The sequence below is a fragment of the Peromyscus leucopus genome, chromosome 14 (genome assembly GCF_004664715.2).
Source record: "Peromyscus leucopus breed LL Stock chromosome 14, UCI_PerLeu_2.1, whole genome shotgun sequence".
Taxonomy (NCBI): Eukaryota; Metazoa; Chordata; class Mammalia; order Rodentia; family Cricetidae; genus Peromyscus; species Peromyscus leucopus.
Genome location: NC_051075.1, coordinates 46,885,980 through 46,903,088, shown reverse-complemented (window position 1 = coordinate 46,903,088; position 17,109 = coordinate 46,885,980). Strand labels below are relative to the sequence as shown.

Sequence of the window (17,109 nt, the reverse complement as noted above, 5' to 3'; positions counted from 1 at the left end):
ATCTCCCACCAAAATCAAATTTAAAAAAGCTATACTATAAGACAGCATTCTTTAAAATATATATATGTGTGGGTGCATGCATGCCACAACCAGTGAGCATGTGGCAATCAGAGCACAACTCGTGGGAGATGGCTAAAGCAAGAGCTCTGTAAAAAGATTTTTAAGAACCTAGTCTGAGCCTCAGAATGAAAAGTCAGTTGAATCATTTGATTACATTTGTTTCTTTATTATTCATATTTATAGTGTCTCAAGCTCTCAGAAAAATTCAACAGTAGAAATAATTACCCGTCATCAGAAGTAAAGATTACTTTCATGCACTGTATATTGTCTGACTTTTTTTTTTTAAAGATTTATTATGTATACAGTGTTCTGCCTGCATGTACACCTGAATGCCAGAAGAGGGTGCTACATCTCATTACAGATGATTGTGAGCCACCATGTGGTTGCTGGGAATCAAACTCAGATCTCTGGAAGATCAGCCAGTGCTCTTAACCACTGAGCCATCTCTCCAGCCCCAAAAGCCATTTTATAATAAAGACAAACTAGGTTTATTCCTATTTGTGATTAAACCTGTTTTTCAAGGATTGGGCTATGCCCCACATGTAACCTTAACTACAAATGGTTCTGTACTGCCTGTTCCAGGAATGGCAATCATGTCTTTGTTTGAAAAAGTTGTTGATAACTGTCTTGCAAACCTACCTTTGTTTCAAAAGGTTATATGAGCACCTGTGATTACCGTGTAATGCCCATCTTGCAACCTTGTCTTTGTTTCAGGAGGGACTAACTTGTTATGCTTATGTCCTGCTCCTGTAATCCCACCTGTTTTGTCTGCCAAATCCCCCATTTGGAAACCCCCTACTCTTGAGCTATAAAAGCCTTGTCTTCCTCACATCCAACAATGACCCTTGAACCCTGCCTTAGCGGGGAAGCAGCCCTGTAGGTGAATTTTCGAAAAAGCTGGCTTTAATTGTTTGCTTTAGTTAATGTGGCCATGACGATTGTGTCCGCGGTCTTTCTCTTCCTATCTTTGGAATTAACATACTCTTAACAGCTGAGCCATCTGTCCAGTCCAAACCTGAATCTTAGTCCTACTTACGTTCCTAATTTGTCTTCCTGTGCTTACTAGCTACTCGTGTTTTGTTTTGTTTTATATTCCTGTGACTTAACCTTGTTCCAGGTCTCCGAGCTTTGCCTTTTCCTGTTTTTTTTTTTTTTTCTTCTTTCTGGAGGCTTTCTCTCTCAACATCCCCCAGACCAGCGCGACCCTCATCCTTTTAGGTTTAGTGATGAGACCTTTATTTAAGGTGGCCCAGTCTTTCTCTACAGGTCTGAACATTTTTGCTAATAATACTATTTTAAGTTACATCTACATTGCTTTTTCCTACTAGAAAAGAAGCTATGCGGGAACAGGGATCTTCAGTACCTAAAATGCCTTCGCAAGGAAATGAATGCGTGAAATGAATGAATATACCTGTGGGCCCTTTCTTGGGGCTCACTCTGGCGTAGCAATATAAATGAGTCAGTCGAGTGAACAGCGATCTTAATCTGTCCAAAACTGGTGCCAGGAATCTGGAGAGTCTGGGCTAGGGACAAACTGGGAGAACCAGCTTCGAAACCCCAGCCAAGCTCTCGGTGCGCAACTGCGGCTGCGCGGAGCGTGTGGCGGGCGGGGCCGAGCCGCTTCCGGAAGGGTCCGGAGCCAGCGAGACGTCGGTCCTCCTGGTGGGCTAGAGCGGCGCGCCCCCCCCCCCCCCCGCCGGGCTACCCGCGGCCATGGAGGACGAGAAGAGCTATTCGGATATCTGCGGCGGGCGCCTGGCCCTGCGGCGCCGCTACTACTCGCCGTACTGCCGCGAGTTCGGCCTCAGCTCGGCTCGGCTGTCGCTGCGCTCGCTCACCGCGGTCACCTGCGCCGTGTGGCTGGCGGCCTACGGACTCTTCACCCTGTGCGAGGTAAAGGCCGGGGCTGACCCGTGGACCCGGGCCGGAGGGTGGGGGTTCCCTGGATCCGGGACCCCGTCCCGGGGCCGGACTGTTTGTCCCAAGAAGTTTGTGCTCCTGGGCGTTCTCCCTCAGTGGGTGGCTGCCCTGCGCACCCCCAGAGCGTCCCTCCTCGGAGAACTGTCAGTGCATGCTCCTCCATCACTCCTCAGTGCCTGTGATAGCCAGCTTAGCACAGAATTCCAGAAAAGTGCTTTTGCCCGCACGGCTGTGCACGTGTGTCTGCGGAAGGAGCGCTCTGTTTCTTCCTAATCTCTGCGTTTCAAAGCCATGTAAACTACCTCCCCTCTCCCAACCCTCCTCCAATTTAAGTGCACTCTCTAAAGAATTGCCAGACTTAAGACATGGCCTGTTTCCTGTGCTCGGTTTCTGGACTTTCTAGTATTTTGTTGTTGTTTTTTCTGAGCCTCGTTTTTTCACATGTCTAAGATGGCATTGATGTTTCATGATATTGTGAAGGTCAAATGCTGTGAGTTTGGGACAGTTCTCAAGTAAAAAGGATCTTCCAATTGGCCCTTGCTCAGGATGAGTTCTAGTTCCCTGTACAATGCCCTGAAATGAATATATTATTCCAGGTGTGGTCTCGCGAGAGCCAAGCACACCAGAACTGTCTATTGTTTATTCTGTAATTTGCATATTGTTTGTATTAGAACATCCATTCGCTTTTTCTTTCTTTCTTTCTTTCTTTCTTTCTTTCTTTCTTTCTTTCTTTCTTTCTTTCTTTCTTTTTTTTTTTTTTTTTTTTTTTTTTTTTTTTTTTTTTTTTTTTTTTTTTTTTTTTTTTTTTTTTTGTCTCAGTATACGTAGTATTTAGGCTGGCCTGAAACTGGATTATAGGCCAAGCTATGTAGAGCCTGCCTCCTCTTCCCTAGAGTTGGGATCAAGGTTGTGTTTTATCACACCTGGCCCATTAGCTTTTATACCATCAAAGCATATAGCAGAGCCTAATAATTTACATAGAAATAGATGAAATTAAGTCCACTAATTTAGGGCCCGTGGGGATGGCTCAGCAGGTAAGGGCTTCTGCTGCCTCCCTGATGACCCACATGACGGAAGGAAAGAACCGATTCCCAAAAGTTGTCCTCTGACTTCCACACAATAAATACATAGTATGCTGGGTGTGGTGATGCATACCTTTAATCCCAGCACTAGAGAAGCAGAGGCAGGAGCATCTCTGTGAGTTTGAGGCCAGCCTGCTCTACATCAGTCTACATCCCGAGCTCCAGAACAACCAGGGATACACAGTGAGACCCTGTCTCAAACAAAACAAAACAAAACAAAACATATAAATAAATAGTATATTTTAAAGACCCTAATTTGTTTCTAAAAGCTTCTTCACAGGTCAGTTGAAGTTATTAAGTTGACCTAACCCTCCCCCAAAATTTATAATATAGTTGAATTTTTATTATTTTTTGGGGAGGGGGAGGGATGTAGATGGAGTTTCTTTGTGTCCTGGCAGCCCCTCCCAAATAACCACACAGAGACTTAATTATAAATGTTTGGCCGATAGCTTAGGCTTATCTCCAGCCAGCTCTTACAATTTAAACCAACCCATTTCTATTCATCTGTGTGCTGCCCCAGGCTTGCTCATCTGTGAATGTCCCATGTTGCTTCTGCTTCTGGCCCTGGACTCCTCAGACTCCGCCCTTCTTCTTCCCAGCATTCTTTTCTGCCCCGAAAATCCTGCCTAGCTGTGGGCCAATCAGCTCTTCATTAACAATGAGAGCAACACATTTTCACAATGTGCAAAAGGATTATTCCACAGCAGAGGGGCATTAGTGTCTCACCATGTAATCCTGGCAGGTTTGAACTCATTATGTAGACAAGACCGGCCTCGAACTCACAGACATTCACCTGCCTCTTTGTCCCTAGTGCTGATATTAAGGGGATGCATCACCATGCCCGGTTGAATTTTTAATGCTAGCCTAAGTTCCAGATACCTATGCAGTTATCTTAAAGGAGGAACAGATGTTTATTAAATGCCCAGCGTGCCAGCTCTTTTCCTGAATTTCGTACTTCAACCTTAGAAGAAAACAAAGGTTCAGAAAGAGTAGTAATGTAATAGTCTTGATGTTGGCAAAGTGGCAGATCTGGGCTTCAAACCCAGAGCTGTTTGACTTTGAAATCCCTTGTACTTTAGTCTAACAGATCTCAGGCAGTTATGTTTGTTATTTGTTGGTTTGTTTTGAGATACAGGACCTTGTTATGTAGCCTAGGCTGTCCTCAGACTCTCCATCCTCCTGTCTCAGCCCCTGTCAAGTGCTGGAATTACAGGTGTGTATACCACCCCCAGCTCAAAGTTGGTTATGCTGGCTCCCTACTGTACTCACCTCTCTCTTGCACGTTTACCCTAATGTCCCCCAAGTGCAGAAGTCATGCATGCTCCCTTACACTCCAACACTTCCCCAGGGCTCTGTGTGTCAAAATTTCAGATCTTTGCTGCTATTCAGAATTATTCATGAAGGTAATGAATATCTACAGTGAAAAGAACTCTCAAAGGAGACATTCAAACATGTGGCTTACCCCTGACTCAAATGAATAGTGCATTGTTAGAATTTTAGCCAGAAAAATGGACTTTGAGGGATTATCTGAACAGAAAGCTTAGTGGGTAGAATTCCCTAAGCATTTACTGTTCTTCATCCTGCACCCTGTCATGCTCCTTGCTTTTAAATTCACAGGGTTTTTCTTTTTTGATTTTGGTTTTGGTTTTTTGTTGTTGTTGTTGTCAGAGCTGAGGACCAAACCCAGGGCCTTGTGCCTACTAGGCAAGCGCTTTACCACTGAGCTAAATCCCCAACTCCTTTTTTTTTTTTCTTTTTGGAATTCACAGTTCTGTGAACATTATTCCAACCTGCGGGGCTTCAGTCCTTCAGCAAAGTGTACCCATTCAGTGTGCACTACCTTCTCTGCACTCATGAGATCCTGCTCACTTGGAAGTCTTCATGGAATAGTCCTGTGTGCTTCCATCTCTCTCGCTCTCTCTGTCCCTCTCTTTTTCCTTCTCCGTCCTTTTATGCCCCTCCTGCCCTCTCTCCCCCTTCTCCCTTTCCACTCCCTTCCTTTGACACTTATAATCAGTAACACAGCATTCTAGACTCTTGTGTATCAACCTTGCATCTAATAAACCTGTAGAGGGCTCGATCTTGCCTTTCTTCCACAATGCTTATTCAATTTGGACTGTTTATAAGACAGTGCCGTACACCTGGAAGTTAATTACTTGAAACTAGATGTTTCTGGGTCATCAGAGGCCCAGCTCTAACTCCTATTTATCAGCCAAAAATAACTATCTGAACAGAAGTCAGCAAGCCTTTTCTTTAAAAGGCCAAATTAATATTTTAGGCTTTGTAGGTCTCTGTCCCATATTCTTTTTGTCCTTTTTTTATTATTTAAATTTTATGTGTATGGGTGTTTTGCCTGTATGTCTGTGCACCACATATGTGCCTGGTGCCCGAGGAGGTCAGAAGAGGGTGTCAGATCCCCTGGAACTGAAATAACAGACAGTTGTGAGCTACTGTGTGGGTGCTGGAAATTGTGGAAGAGCAGCTAGTGGAAATCTGTCTCTCCAACCTGTTTTTTTTGTTCTTTGTTGTTGTTGTTTTTTTTAGGGACAGAGTCTCACTGTGTAGCCTTCTTTGGCTTGGAACTCACTCTGTAGACCAGACTGGCTTCAGACTCACAGATCTGTCTGTCTTTAGCCTCCGGAATGCTAGGACTAAAGGAGTGCACCACCGTGCCAGGCTGGCTTTTGTTTTGTTTTGAGACAAGGTCTCACTATGCAGCTTTGGCTGGCCTGGAACTCAGATCCATCTGCCTCTGCCTCCCCAGTACTGGTGTGAAAAGCATGCACCACCATACTTGTCCAGTTAGCATCATTGCAGAAGGTGGATGCTACAGTTTAGATTTGATATCTCCTCCTAAGTCTCTTGTTAAAAAAACAGAAACAAACCAACAGCAAAACAAAATGTGGAAACCTTCAGAGATGGGGCCTGCGGAGGGTATTTAGTCATTGGGGTTTGCCCCAAAGGACAGTGTGATCTGATACAGTGCATGTGATGACCTCTCTTACTCAGCACAATTCCTGACTGACAGGGCAGTCCAAGCCCATTAAAGACAGATGCTGAGGTCGTAGAATACTTAGAATCTGAGTCTGATTAGAGTCAAGCTAAAGGGGGATGATGGGTACAAAGAGCAAGACACTTCCTGGCTTCTTGAATGTGGCCCAGAGTTACTGAATTTTACCTACTCTACGTGTGCTGGTTAGTTTTTATGTCAGCAACAGAAATTCGAGTCATTTTGGGAGAGGAAACCTCACTTGAGAAAATGCCCCTACCAGATTGGCCCATGGGAAGCCTGTGGTACATTTTTTTCTTGATTGATGATTGATGTGTGTGGGCCCATCAACCTTGGCTGGGTGGTCCTGAGTTATATAAGGCAGGCTGAGCAAGCCATGGGGAGCAAGCCAGTAAGCAGCACTCCTTCATGGCCCCTGCATCAGCTCCTGCCTCCAGGTTCCCTGCCCTGTTTGAGTTCTTGTTCCTGGGCTCCTCTCACACAGATGCCCCCAGTGTACTCTCAGTCCTCAGCCTGGCTGTCTTTGTGGAAGAGTGTACCCACCAGAAACCGCTAACCTTCTAATAAATCTCTGCACCAGTTAAGTCCTGCCTTGTAGGCTTATTCCTGGATGCTTTCATCTTAATGCCCTCTGCACCTCCCCAGCCCCGCTTACCTTTATCTGTTTTTTTTACTCATCTTTTAAAAAATATAATTAATAAATTGGCCTCTTCCGTAGACTCTGACTACCACCCTGGACACATGGCCAGGGTTGCAACATGTGTCCACTTGTAAACCAATCAAAATTTATTCCAAAATTAGGAAAAATGTAAGTGGCTATTTATCATCAGGGATTAGTTTCTGCTCCTGTGCTGAGCACTTCACAGTTGCTCTGTCTGCAGTTTTGTGCTATATATTTTGCAGGGGGAATGTGAGAGGGAAAGCTCTGGGTCCTTAAGCTGTAATTTTGGGAAGAAGATTTTCTGAGATACATGTGATGTGGATGTTTTGCTGGGAGCTTCCCAGACCTATTCATTAGTAGTCTGGATCCTTTTCATTCTACGTGCTATTCAAACAATTCAGGAGCTCAAGAGAAAGTGATTTCCCCTTCATGCATTTTGCCTCATCTATTCACCTCACAGCATAGTGACCAGATCAAAGGCCTTCTCCCGCATTGTCCGTTTAACTCGCTGTGTGGCGTAAATACTTGCATAGGAGCATTTGGTAATCTTCCTGCCTGTCTGGCTTTCTCTTCAGAATAGCATGATCCTCTCTGCTGCCATCTTCATCACCATCATAGGCCTGCTTGGTTACCTCCACTTTGTGAAGATTGATCAGGAGACTCTATTAATCATCGATTCACTTGGCATCCAGATGACTTCATCCTATGCTTCAGGCAAAGAAAGTACCACCTTCATAGAGATGGACAAGGTCAAGGACATTATCATCAATGAGGCTATTTACATGGTAGGTGTTTAGGTGGTAGCTCTGGGCTCTCCAGAGGAGGCAGGCAGCTCATGGAGTGTGATGGGATCTAAACTGGTGTACATAGCAAGTTCCAGGCTAGCCAGGGATACATAGTAAGGCTCTGTCTCAGTAAAAATAAAACAAAAAGATTTTTTTAAATATATAAAATAAAAATAAAGGATGAAAATAAACTTTTTTTCTACTTCAGAAGTTGTCAAATATTTCACTACTTAGATGTTTGTGAAAAGGATTTTAGTCTTCCCTTGAAGAAAAAAGGAAACAAGGTGAGTTTCACTGAGCCCTCTGTGTGGTGTCTTTTCTTACAGCAGAAGGTGATTTACTACCTCTGCATTTTATTGAAGGATCCAGCAAAGCCACAGGAGATATCCCAAGTAGTTCCTGTCTTCCAGGTGAGTGCAATGTTCTCCTGTGAAATCTTTTTTTCTCCGTCTGCTCACCCATGCCCCTTTTGTTCAGCTGGATTTGAATTTCTGTTTTCAGAGTATTGGAGATGAGTAAAAGTTAGGATCTTTTTCCCCTCTTTGATGAGGATACACTTTAAAAAATATTAGTAAGTCACAAAGATTTTTAGAGAAGACAATTATCAATCATATAACCACTTCTGCTTACAAATCACATTCTTCTACTTCATCTGCCAATCTACCATTGTATAATTTTACATTGATATTAGCGAGGTTGAGCTATTTTATCTGTCTATAGCTATCTGCCTGTCTTTTCTATCACAGCCAGTATACTTATTTTAAATGATTATGTTCTATTATTTTGTTTATTTAACTATTTTATTGCTAGGTTTTAAATAATGTCTAGATTATCTTTTCTTTTGATTTTACAATAAAAACTGACTGGTGGCACAAGCCTGTAATCTTCTTTGTTTTAAACTGTTAGTTTCCTCTACTAGCTGAGTAGAACCTAGAAATCAGTTATGTATTTGTAATAATTTTGTGCTGTTTGAATAGTAAACATTTATTAAATAGACTTTTACATATAATTTTCCTATTCTGTGGCTTGTCTTTTAATTTTAGTTATGTTACATTTTATAATACAAAATCTTTTCAGAATGTACATATTAAACTGCCCATATTGTCTCTGAGGTGTATTTCACAACTTGTAACACTTTTTGAGATAGTCTGTCTCACTGTCATATAATTTTGTCAGGCTAAAAGCTGTATTTTGCATGCCTATAATCCCAGCATTTGGGAGGTAGAGGCAGGCAGATCTCTGAGTTTGAGGCCACCTTGGTCTACATAGTGAATTCCAGAACAGCCAAGATACACAGAGAGACTCTGTCTCAAAACAAAACAAAAAAAAACCTTGTCTTTTTATTTCCCACAAAGGCCAGATTTGGAGACTTCCCAGCAAAGTGCTCGGAGGCTTGACCTTGTGTCTGTCTCTTAGCTGACTGTGGTACCATGGTGTATGTGGGAGAGGAGGTTGAGGTGGGTTCTTCTTCTATTCTCCTTGACTCTGCATTTCTCCCCTTTGGAATTCAGAGTGCCAAGCCCCGGCTGGACTGCTTGATTGAAGTATACAGGAGCTGCCAGGAGATTCTGGCACACCAGAAAGCCACATCAACAAGCCCATGAATCTCAGCATTCAAAGACCACTATTGTCTTTATGGGAGAGGACTCCTAAACCATAGTGGCTGGTTTATTTTCTGTACTGTAAAAATCATTAGGTGGACACAGTCCTGGGACTCAAATGGATGAGTAGACCTCAGAGCCATAGAGGAGGCAGCTGGAACTTGACAGTATTTTGATGTCTCAAAGTTACCCTGCTGGGCAGTGGTGACACACACCTTTAATCCCAGCACTCGGGAGGCAGAGGCAGGCGATCTCTGTGAGTTAGAGGCCAGCTGGGTCTACAGAGTGAGTTCCAGGACAGGCTCCAAAGCTACGTGGAGAAACCCTGTCTCGAAAAACCAAAAATAAATAAATAAATAAATAAATAAATAAATAAATAAAGTTACCCTTATAGGTTTTATCTATATTACTAATCAAGGGGAGACCTTAAGGATTTTGACACTAGGCCAGGGATAGTGGCACATGCCTTTAACCCCAGGATTCAAGAGGCAGAAGCAGGTGATTTCAAGTTTGAGGCCATCCAGGGCTACATAGTGAGGACTGTTCCCCTGCCCCCCCCCCCCAAGGGTAATGTACAGGAAGAGCACTCTGTGAAATTTCTAAGCACATTCATATTTGTGTTAAAAATCTGTGGACTATTGAAACTGGTACCAGATTCTACAAGAAAAGTATAATTTCCATCTGCATGAACTCTTGTCTAAAAGCTAGGGAAAAAAGTAAGTCACGTTTTCTTATGTATGAATTAGCAGGAGTAAAATGCTTTACATGGCTAACCTCTGTCCACCTAGCTCCTGTGATCTGTGCAGGATGATTCTTAATCCATGGCTTAGCCAGGGGTGGTGTGGATGCCAGTAATCCCAGCACCCAGGAGGTGCCAATAGGAGGAGTGAAAGTTTGAGGCCAGCCTGGGCTCCATGATGAGGCACTGTCTCAAATTCTAAAATAAATAAATATCCAAAACACATAGTAGTTGCCTGGTTCACTGACAGCTTTTTATTGACAAGAAGGCATAGCATTTCAGCCATGGGTGTCAAGCATATTAGTACCTTCCTGTTACTTGGTATTTTCTATTGCTTCAAAAGCTGCTTTGGCCAAAGAGGGCTTAGATGAGAGTGAGAGATTTCATGTTGGTTCCCAGACATGGGACTGTCATGTTAAAGGATGAAGAAGGCATTTCTTAGATTCCTAGAGCTCGGGAAGGAGAAGAGGAGCTGGGCTAGGTGGTGCACACCTTTAATCCCAGCACTCGGGAGGCAGGTGGAGCTCTGAGTTCAAGGCCAGCCTGGTCTACAGAGTGAGTTCCAGGACAGCCAGGACTTCCTAGTGAGACCTTGTCTTCAAAAGGAAGGAAAGGAATGAGAAGAGGAAAGAAAATTTAAAGAGAGAAAAGGAGGCAGCTAATCTGACCTCCAAGTCTAGTGCAAACAGTTCCAGTCTTTGGAACTCTATTCACAAAAGCAACCCGAGAGTAGATCACATCCTTTTTGGCTTTCAGGGCTACTTGGGATGTGGCCCACTGGAACTGCACTCTGCCTTTCACACTGGCCTTGAAGGAGTGGTCCAGGACCTATAGTGATGTGGCTTGAGGTAGACCTGTGTTGACTAGAACCCCAGTTCTGGGGCACGAGTTGGGGCTGGAACAGACATGGCTGCCTGCCTTGCAAGTCAGCCTTGTTTAGGTCTTTTAAAGTTCTTTGTCAGTTCAAAGGATGAGAAAAGGAAGATTACAGCAGCTGAGGCATCTGGACAAATATGGTAATTCGGGCTTTGCAGTTTTTTGTAGTGTGTGTCACACACACACTATTGGGTTACAGGCTTATTTCCTGGGGGCTGATCCTATCCCCTCATCCATGTTACTGGGAGATGATAGAACTGCCTTAGAGCTGCACAATAAACTTAGTTGTTGTTTTTTTATATGTTGGAAAATCAAAGTATGGACTTTTGGTTTTTATTATTATTTTTTTTTTGGAGAAGGTGGAGATAAAGGTCATCTTCACCAAAATTAAAGTCTGAGTTGAGAGGGATTATGATGTTCTCAGGAAGACAGAAGTTGAAAGAAACTTTCTACTTCACATATTACTAGGGCAAATACTATATACATGTTCTGTGCTTCCAGCTAATTTCCAGAAGGCATCTACCAGAAGTGTTGGTGAGCAATCCAGGCCTTCCGGGAATGGAGAGGTCTTTAGTGTTCCTGATGTGTTGTCTCCGGGCCTCGTAGAGCAGCAACAAGCAAAACTGGCGTGCTTGGTCTTTCAGAGGGTGGGGGGATGATGACCACCTCGTCCTTCAGTAGTGATGAGCACAGCCTTCCCTCATCCCTGTTGTCGGGCCTAAAATGACACAGGGCGGTGCAGCCTGGATCTGACCCCCCTGTGCTAGTCCAGTGTGCGAGAGAAAGCTTGACTCTTAACAGGAACAGTGTGCTGTCCTGGGGAGATTAGAGCTGCTGCCCCCTGCCCCCCAGGAGAGGCATAGCAAATGCCTCCTCACCAGGAGGGGAACTTGTCATTTTTCTCTAGTTCTGCCAGTATTTCCATTTAGGAAAGTTGTCCAGTTTTAGAGATTTGTAGGCATCTGCCAGAGTTGAGGTGAATTAGGAATTTTAGTCCTATTTTGTTCAGGGATGTTCGGAAAACTTCAAGTATAAGCCCCCACATAAGGACTACGTATAATATAAAAAGAGAGCTTCCCTGAGTATCAGTGTAGAAGCCCCAAACACAGTACCACGGCCCTGGTAACTATGGGCCATCCCTGTCTCAATCTAGAATCAGGTAGCATCCAGGGTCAGAATTCTTGTAAAAGAAGTAAGTGGTTTTGATGTTGGGTCTGGATTTTAAAAGGTTGAGCCTTAAAAGCGAAGGCCCCTAAAGGGTGCAAAGGTTTCAAAGACCCTGAAATCTACATTTCACAGAACAGTCTCGGGAGGGGTCATTAGACCCATCACAGTAGTAGTATGCTCCGGGATAGAAATCTAACCCCAGAGGCACCAGTGGTGGCAGGGGTATGGGGGGAGAGACATTCACAGCAAAGCTGGCCCCTTAGTGCAGGAAACAGAAGGAAAGAACTTTCCATCCAGGTCTCGGGGCTGGCGGGCTGCAGGCAGCTTGGTGGGTAGGTTCACAGTTGCAGAACAGTGGTTCATGTAGCTGGCCATCATGAAGGTAGTTTCTGTGATCTGAGGACAGAGAAATGAAGAAACTGAACTAGCCTTGTCTTGAATGCTGATTTTCTCACTGGCTATAACACTGGGTACACATAGCCTTCCTGGGCTCTGCTTTCTCTCCTAAACTGCTCACTCGGGAGAAAAGCCCCAAAGAGACTGCTGTGATGTTTAGAGGCCCAGTAAAATGTGCCTCTGTTGGCCCCAGAGAGTCTCTGAGATGCACAATACCCTCCTGAAGAAAGGAGGAACAGCAACCAACGGCTGAAGCAGGTCGTTCCCACCAAGTACCAGCTCAGTAGTGAGATGGACATGCTACTCCACTGAACCCTTGGGGATGCCGCGCACACACCGAGGCCAACGATTGTATGTGGGGCAGAGCCTGTCCAAAGTTTCCTCTCTAAGCACCAAGCTCACCACATCACACCAGGCCAGAGTAAATTGTAGCAGCTGTCAGACCCACCTTGGGAGCAGGCATTCGGAAGATCAACTTGTCGATGTGGCTTTTTCCAGAGCCCTGGTCTGGAATGGATCTAATCACAAGCATGAAGTCATCCCTGCAGCCACCAAACGTTGTCACTGAAGAGTAGGGATAAGTGATGTGCACTTGCTGTGGAGAGGAGCCAGTTGAGTTCAGGGGAAATTCCATACCTGTTTCTTCTAGACACAGGGAGCCTTTACCAGGAAAGGAAGACCCCATGGTGGTGCTAATTTGGAGAGTTAAATCTTGATGTTTCTGCACCTTGTCGAGACTAAAGGGCAGCACTGCTGGGGCAGAGTTTAGAAAGGGGACCATACCATGGCCACATAGTTCAGGCCTCTTAAGTCCAGAGCAGAGCAGAGAAGACAAGTGTTTAAGAAGGATTGGAAACAGCCTTTTCCTCTCATACCATAGTGTGGTGGTCCAGGATGCTGACACCGTCCTCATTCACAGCAATCCACACCAGGGTCTTCTCCTTAGAAGACGGCTGGTCAGGCTGCAGAAACAGAAAAAGCCTATCAGACCCACAGTTAGAGATTCTGAACATAAGTGCTTTCTGAGGAAGAAGGTATGTCCAGAGAGTAGTGGGCCATCACATCATTGTGGAAAACAGAAAGTAGCATTTATACAGCAGAGGGAGTGTTGTGGTGCGAGGCTTTTGGCCTTGGGGCTCTGACACCCAACATCTGACAGGTAGAGGGAATCACACCTGCCAGAACAGAGTGGGAAGCTCTGAGCAATGGGACACAGGCCAACCCAGGGGCTGGGTATGTGGCTCGGTTGGTAGATACTTTCTCCTGTACCCCAATCTCCCACAAGCAAAATACAACTTTCTTTAACCAATTTCCTTGGGACCATAAAAGAAACAGGAAGTCAAGAGTTCAATGGGATGGGCTTTAGGTCCTCTCAGTGAGTTTGTGACTATTTGGTAGCCAATTCCTGGGCGTTTCCTTCAGGGCTACAGTGAAGTGCTCCAGGTCTCTACCCAAAAGCCTGGGGGAAGGAGAGAGACAGATACACCCCCCCCCCTTTTTTTTAAAGGCTAACTTCATTTTGTAAGATTGATTTATTTATTATGTATACAGTGTTCTGTCTGCAAGTATGCCAGATCTCATTATGGATGGTTGTGAACCACCATGTGGGTGCTGGGAATTGAACTCAGGACTTCTGGAAGAACAGCTAATGCTGTTAACCACTGAACCATCTCTCCAGCCCAGATAACCCTTTTTTGAAGCTTTTTCCAACCTTCCAGGCCAGTGGCATTCTATTATAATACCACTTTACTTGTACTGCACAGCACTTGTGACCATTTGTGTACGCATACACACACACACACACACACACACACACACACGCACGCACGCACGCACGCACGCACGCACGCAGGTTGGAGGTATAGCTTGAGGGGGCAGGAGTATTTTTATCATGTTCAAGGTCCTGGTTTGGTCTCCAGCCTATCCCCAAAATTAAACAGAGTAGATTAATGTTGCTTAGAATGATTGAAAAGAAAAGTGAGTATGAAGAATAATGCACAGCTCCCCAATTGTTCTATTCCCACTAGTTGGAAAGCCTCCTGAAGGAAAGGGACTGATTTATTCATTTCTTTAAATTTTTTTAAATTTATATTTAGTATGTATGGTGGTTTTGCCTGCATGTATGTCTGTGTACCACATGTATGCCTGTATCCAAGGAGACCAGAAGAGGATGTCAGATCCCCCAAGACTGAAATTACAGACAGTTGTGAGCCACCATATAGGGGCTGGGAATCAAACCCAAGTCCTATGGAAGAACCCAGGTCCTATGAGCTATCTCCCCAGCCCTTGTTCTCTTTTTTGTAACATTAAACAGCGAGAACTAGAAATATGATGTATTCAACAACCTATCTGTCTGTGCTAGATGAGTGGATGTCCACTTTCTGATCTGTAGCTGCAGTGATGAGGACCTAGATCCTGTCTCAACGTCTGATTATAATGTCTGGTCACAGGGTAATGCCTGTGATTATCTGTGAAGTTCACACAGACCAGACACCTACTAAGGAAAACTTCCAGCTGAAATTACTGTTTGCCTCTTGGCCTTCATGCAGAAGTGAAAGTAACTGTGGTCTGAGAAGTCTGACTCCCCTGGGTGGTCCCTCTCTCCACTTCTGGGCTTTTGGGTGGCCGGCAGAGGCGTGTGTTTAGGTTTTACACTGTGTTGCCTTTCCGACTGTGAGTGTGAACCCTCAGTGTGAGTTAGTTGAGCCTGTCTTTGCAGGAGAAGCACTGCCACGTCAGTAGAGGAAGCCTGAAGATAAACAAGGAGTTGTCACTCCGCTGTGGACCAGGGAACCCTGGAGCAGCAGAGATGCGTGGGGAGATGGCAGCTCCGGGCTTTGACAGTGAGGTGGGGGCTGCAGACTGGACTGAGGGCCATATGAGCAGAGAAGGAAGGAAGGAAGCTCCAGGAGAAAGAGCGTTCTGGGGGTTTGGTAATTCCTGTTCCCGTCACTCACCTGAGCAGCAAAGAGCTTAGCACCAAAGAGAGGCCATTTCCGAGCCACAGTCAGGTAGATGCGGATGCACTCAGAAGGGGAGCAGCCTTGTAATGCTGCCCACTTGGTGGCCATCGTATCTGCCAGGTGCCTGGTTTGGATGGACAGAAGGAAATGGTGTCGGTGAAGGGCCCACCTGTTTGCATCACAGCCCTGAGGTTCCCCCACAGGCTTCCTCTGTACGGCCTGGCCTCCAGCCTACCTCAGCTGCTCAGGGGGTGCTCCATTTCGATAGCGCCTTGGGTAGAACCTGTCGAGGACCTGCTGGAGGAGATGCTGAGCTTTGGCAGGAGGTGTGCCCCCAGGGCCTGGCAGGTTAGGCTTCTCCAAGTCTCCGTACTCCACCTGAGGTAGAAAGAGGTAACAGTCACAAGTTTAGGGGGTGATGGGGCTGCTGTTCAAGAAGCAATCAAGCCCTTACCACATTACTGCTGCTTATCACTTAACGATGATAAGAATTTACCCCATGTTTCATAGACACTAGAGAAGCATCCTTAGGGTCCTAGACTATTAGATCGTCTAGCTCAGCTCTCAGTTTTAGCTAAATGCTTGGAGGGAAGAGCCCAGACTGTAGAGGACTTGAATTTATGCCAACTCTGCCTCAGCCCTCCAAGTGCTGGGATTACAGGTGTGTGCCATCACATCTGAATAAATCTGCTCTTACAGGAACCATGGAAGTATCCTAGACACCCCATGCAGATAGCCACCTAAAGGAGTACAGAGGGGAATCATTCTGAACGTGTGTTCTTTCTCGTTTCCTACTTAGAATGTGGGGTGGTTCATAAAGGTTATCACGTGCATTGTGTCACATACACCAACCTGGAGGCAGGGAGGGAATTGTATTTTCCATATACACGTGAAAACTGAAGCACTAGAAAGTGGCTTGGCCAAGCTCTTGCACTGGAGGAAGACTGAGACTTAAGGCCAGTTTTCCAGTTCCCAGTTCCATTCTCACACAGCCTCTGCGTGTGGTGAGCAGGGAGTCACCTCTCTCCGTACGGCAGAGCGCCTCTCCTTGCTGCCACGGGATCTGCAGGCTCCTGTGAGCTCTCATGGTGTTTCTAACAGAAGAAACTTACCTGGGCCATCAAGGCAGCCATTTCGAGAGCCAGCTCCTTGGTGACTGGAAATCTTCCTGCCACTATTTCTCCACTGGTTTGGAAGGCAAGCAGCAGCCGCTCTCGCTCTGTCTCCCCCTTGACTTGACTTCGAAAGTATAGCCTACAGGGAAGACAGTAAGAAGCCGGGTCTCAGCTGGTCCCCCAAACAAGAACGAGAAGGCTTCCTCTGAATCCTTGCCTCGACCCCTAAGGTGAAGATAACTGCTCCTGTCATCTGTAAGCCTCTTTTCTACCACCCAAGAAAGGTGTAGCCGAGCCTGACCTAGCTGTGGGCATTTGGGTCTCACCGCAGAACAGGTGGTCAGTTCTGAACACACCACAGGACTCTGCATTTTGCACGGGGAATCTGGTACCTGAGATCACAGCTTCTTAGGGTCTGGATGAGGTAAGACTCCAAGAGACTAATGGAAATGACTTGCCTGGAGACGTACTAGGAAAGATTTCTCCTATTTAAATTGGTAGAAAGTACTTGTGTGTGTCCTAAAATTGATAACAGGAACATTTTATTCTTTAGCCTTAAATATCTGGTGCTTACACAAAACTGTACTCTCATGTAAGATAACACACAGCCATCCCATGACACTGGTATGCTTTTGTGGTATGTACGCATGCACATGTCTGCAAGGTAGTACAGAGAAGCCTGACAGAACACCTGAGCTACTAGGGTCTCATGAGGGAGCGGGAGCAGGGCCAGC

The 17,109-nt window shown here is 45.3% G+C and overlaps 2 protein-coding genes across 8 annotated transcripts in view; one reads left to right on the top strand and one right to left on the bottom strand.

Annotated features, from left to right (window-relative positions):
* The first annotated feature begins 1,754 nt into the window (after positions 1-1,754).
* Positions 1,755-9,386, top strand: Pigh (phosphatidylinositol glycan anchor biosynthesis class H). Of its 4 annotated transcripts, none has more exons than XM_028876118.2 (4): positions 1,755-1,953; positions 7,309-7,518; positions 7,848-7,928; positions 9,030-9,386. In XM_028876118.2, the coding sequence occupies exons 1-4, from the start codon at positions 1,774-1,776 to the stop codon at positions 9,120-9,122; spliced, it is 564 nt and encodes a 187-aa protein (XP_028731951.1). In that variant the 5' UTR covers positions 1,755-1,773; the 3' UTR covers positions 9,123-9,386. The 4 variants fall into 4 exon arrangements, with proteins under 4 accessions (XP_028731951.1, XP_028731950.1, XP_028731949.1 ...); XM_028876117.2 differs by having other exon boundaries at positions 7,845-7,928; XM_028876116.2 differs by lacking the exon at positions 9,030-9,386 and having other exon boundaries at positions 7,848-8,535.
* A 1,646-nt stretch (positions 9,387-11,032) lies between these two features.
* Positions 11,033-17,109, bottom strand: part of Plekhh1 (pleckstrin homology, MyTH4 and FERM domain containing H1) — a 52,197-nt gene continuing 46,120 nt past the window's right edge. For 3 of the 4 annotated variants that reach the window (XM_028876113.2, XM_037210672.1, XM_028876114.2), the window contains 6 exons: positions 16,373-16,514; positions 15,496-15,638; positions 15,255-15,384; positions 13,173-13,259; positions 12,746-12,892; positions 11,033-12,297 (listed from right to left, as the gene is read on the bottom strand). In XM_028876113.2, coding sequence (XP_028731946.1) covers positions 12,142-12,297; positions 12,746-12,892; positions 13,173-13,259; positions 15,255-15,384; positions 15,496-15,638; positions 16,373-16,514 — 805 coding nt within the window. In that variant the 3' untranslated portion in view covers positions 11,033-12,141. Of the gene's footprint in view, positions 12,298-12,745; positions 12,893-13,172; positions 13,260-15,254; positions 15,385-15,495; positions 15,639-16,372; positions 16,515-17,109 lie in introns of those variants that run through there. The other variant, XR_003735234.2, reaches the window with a different exon arrangement.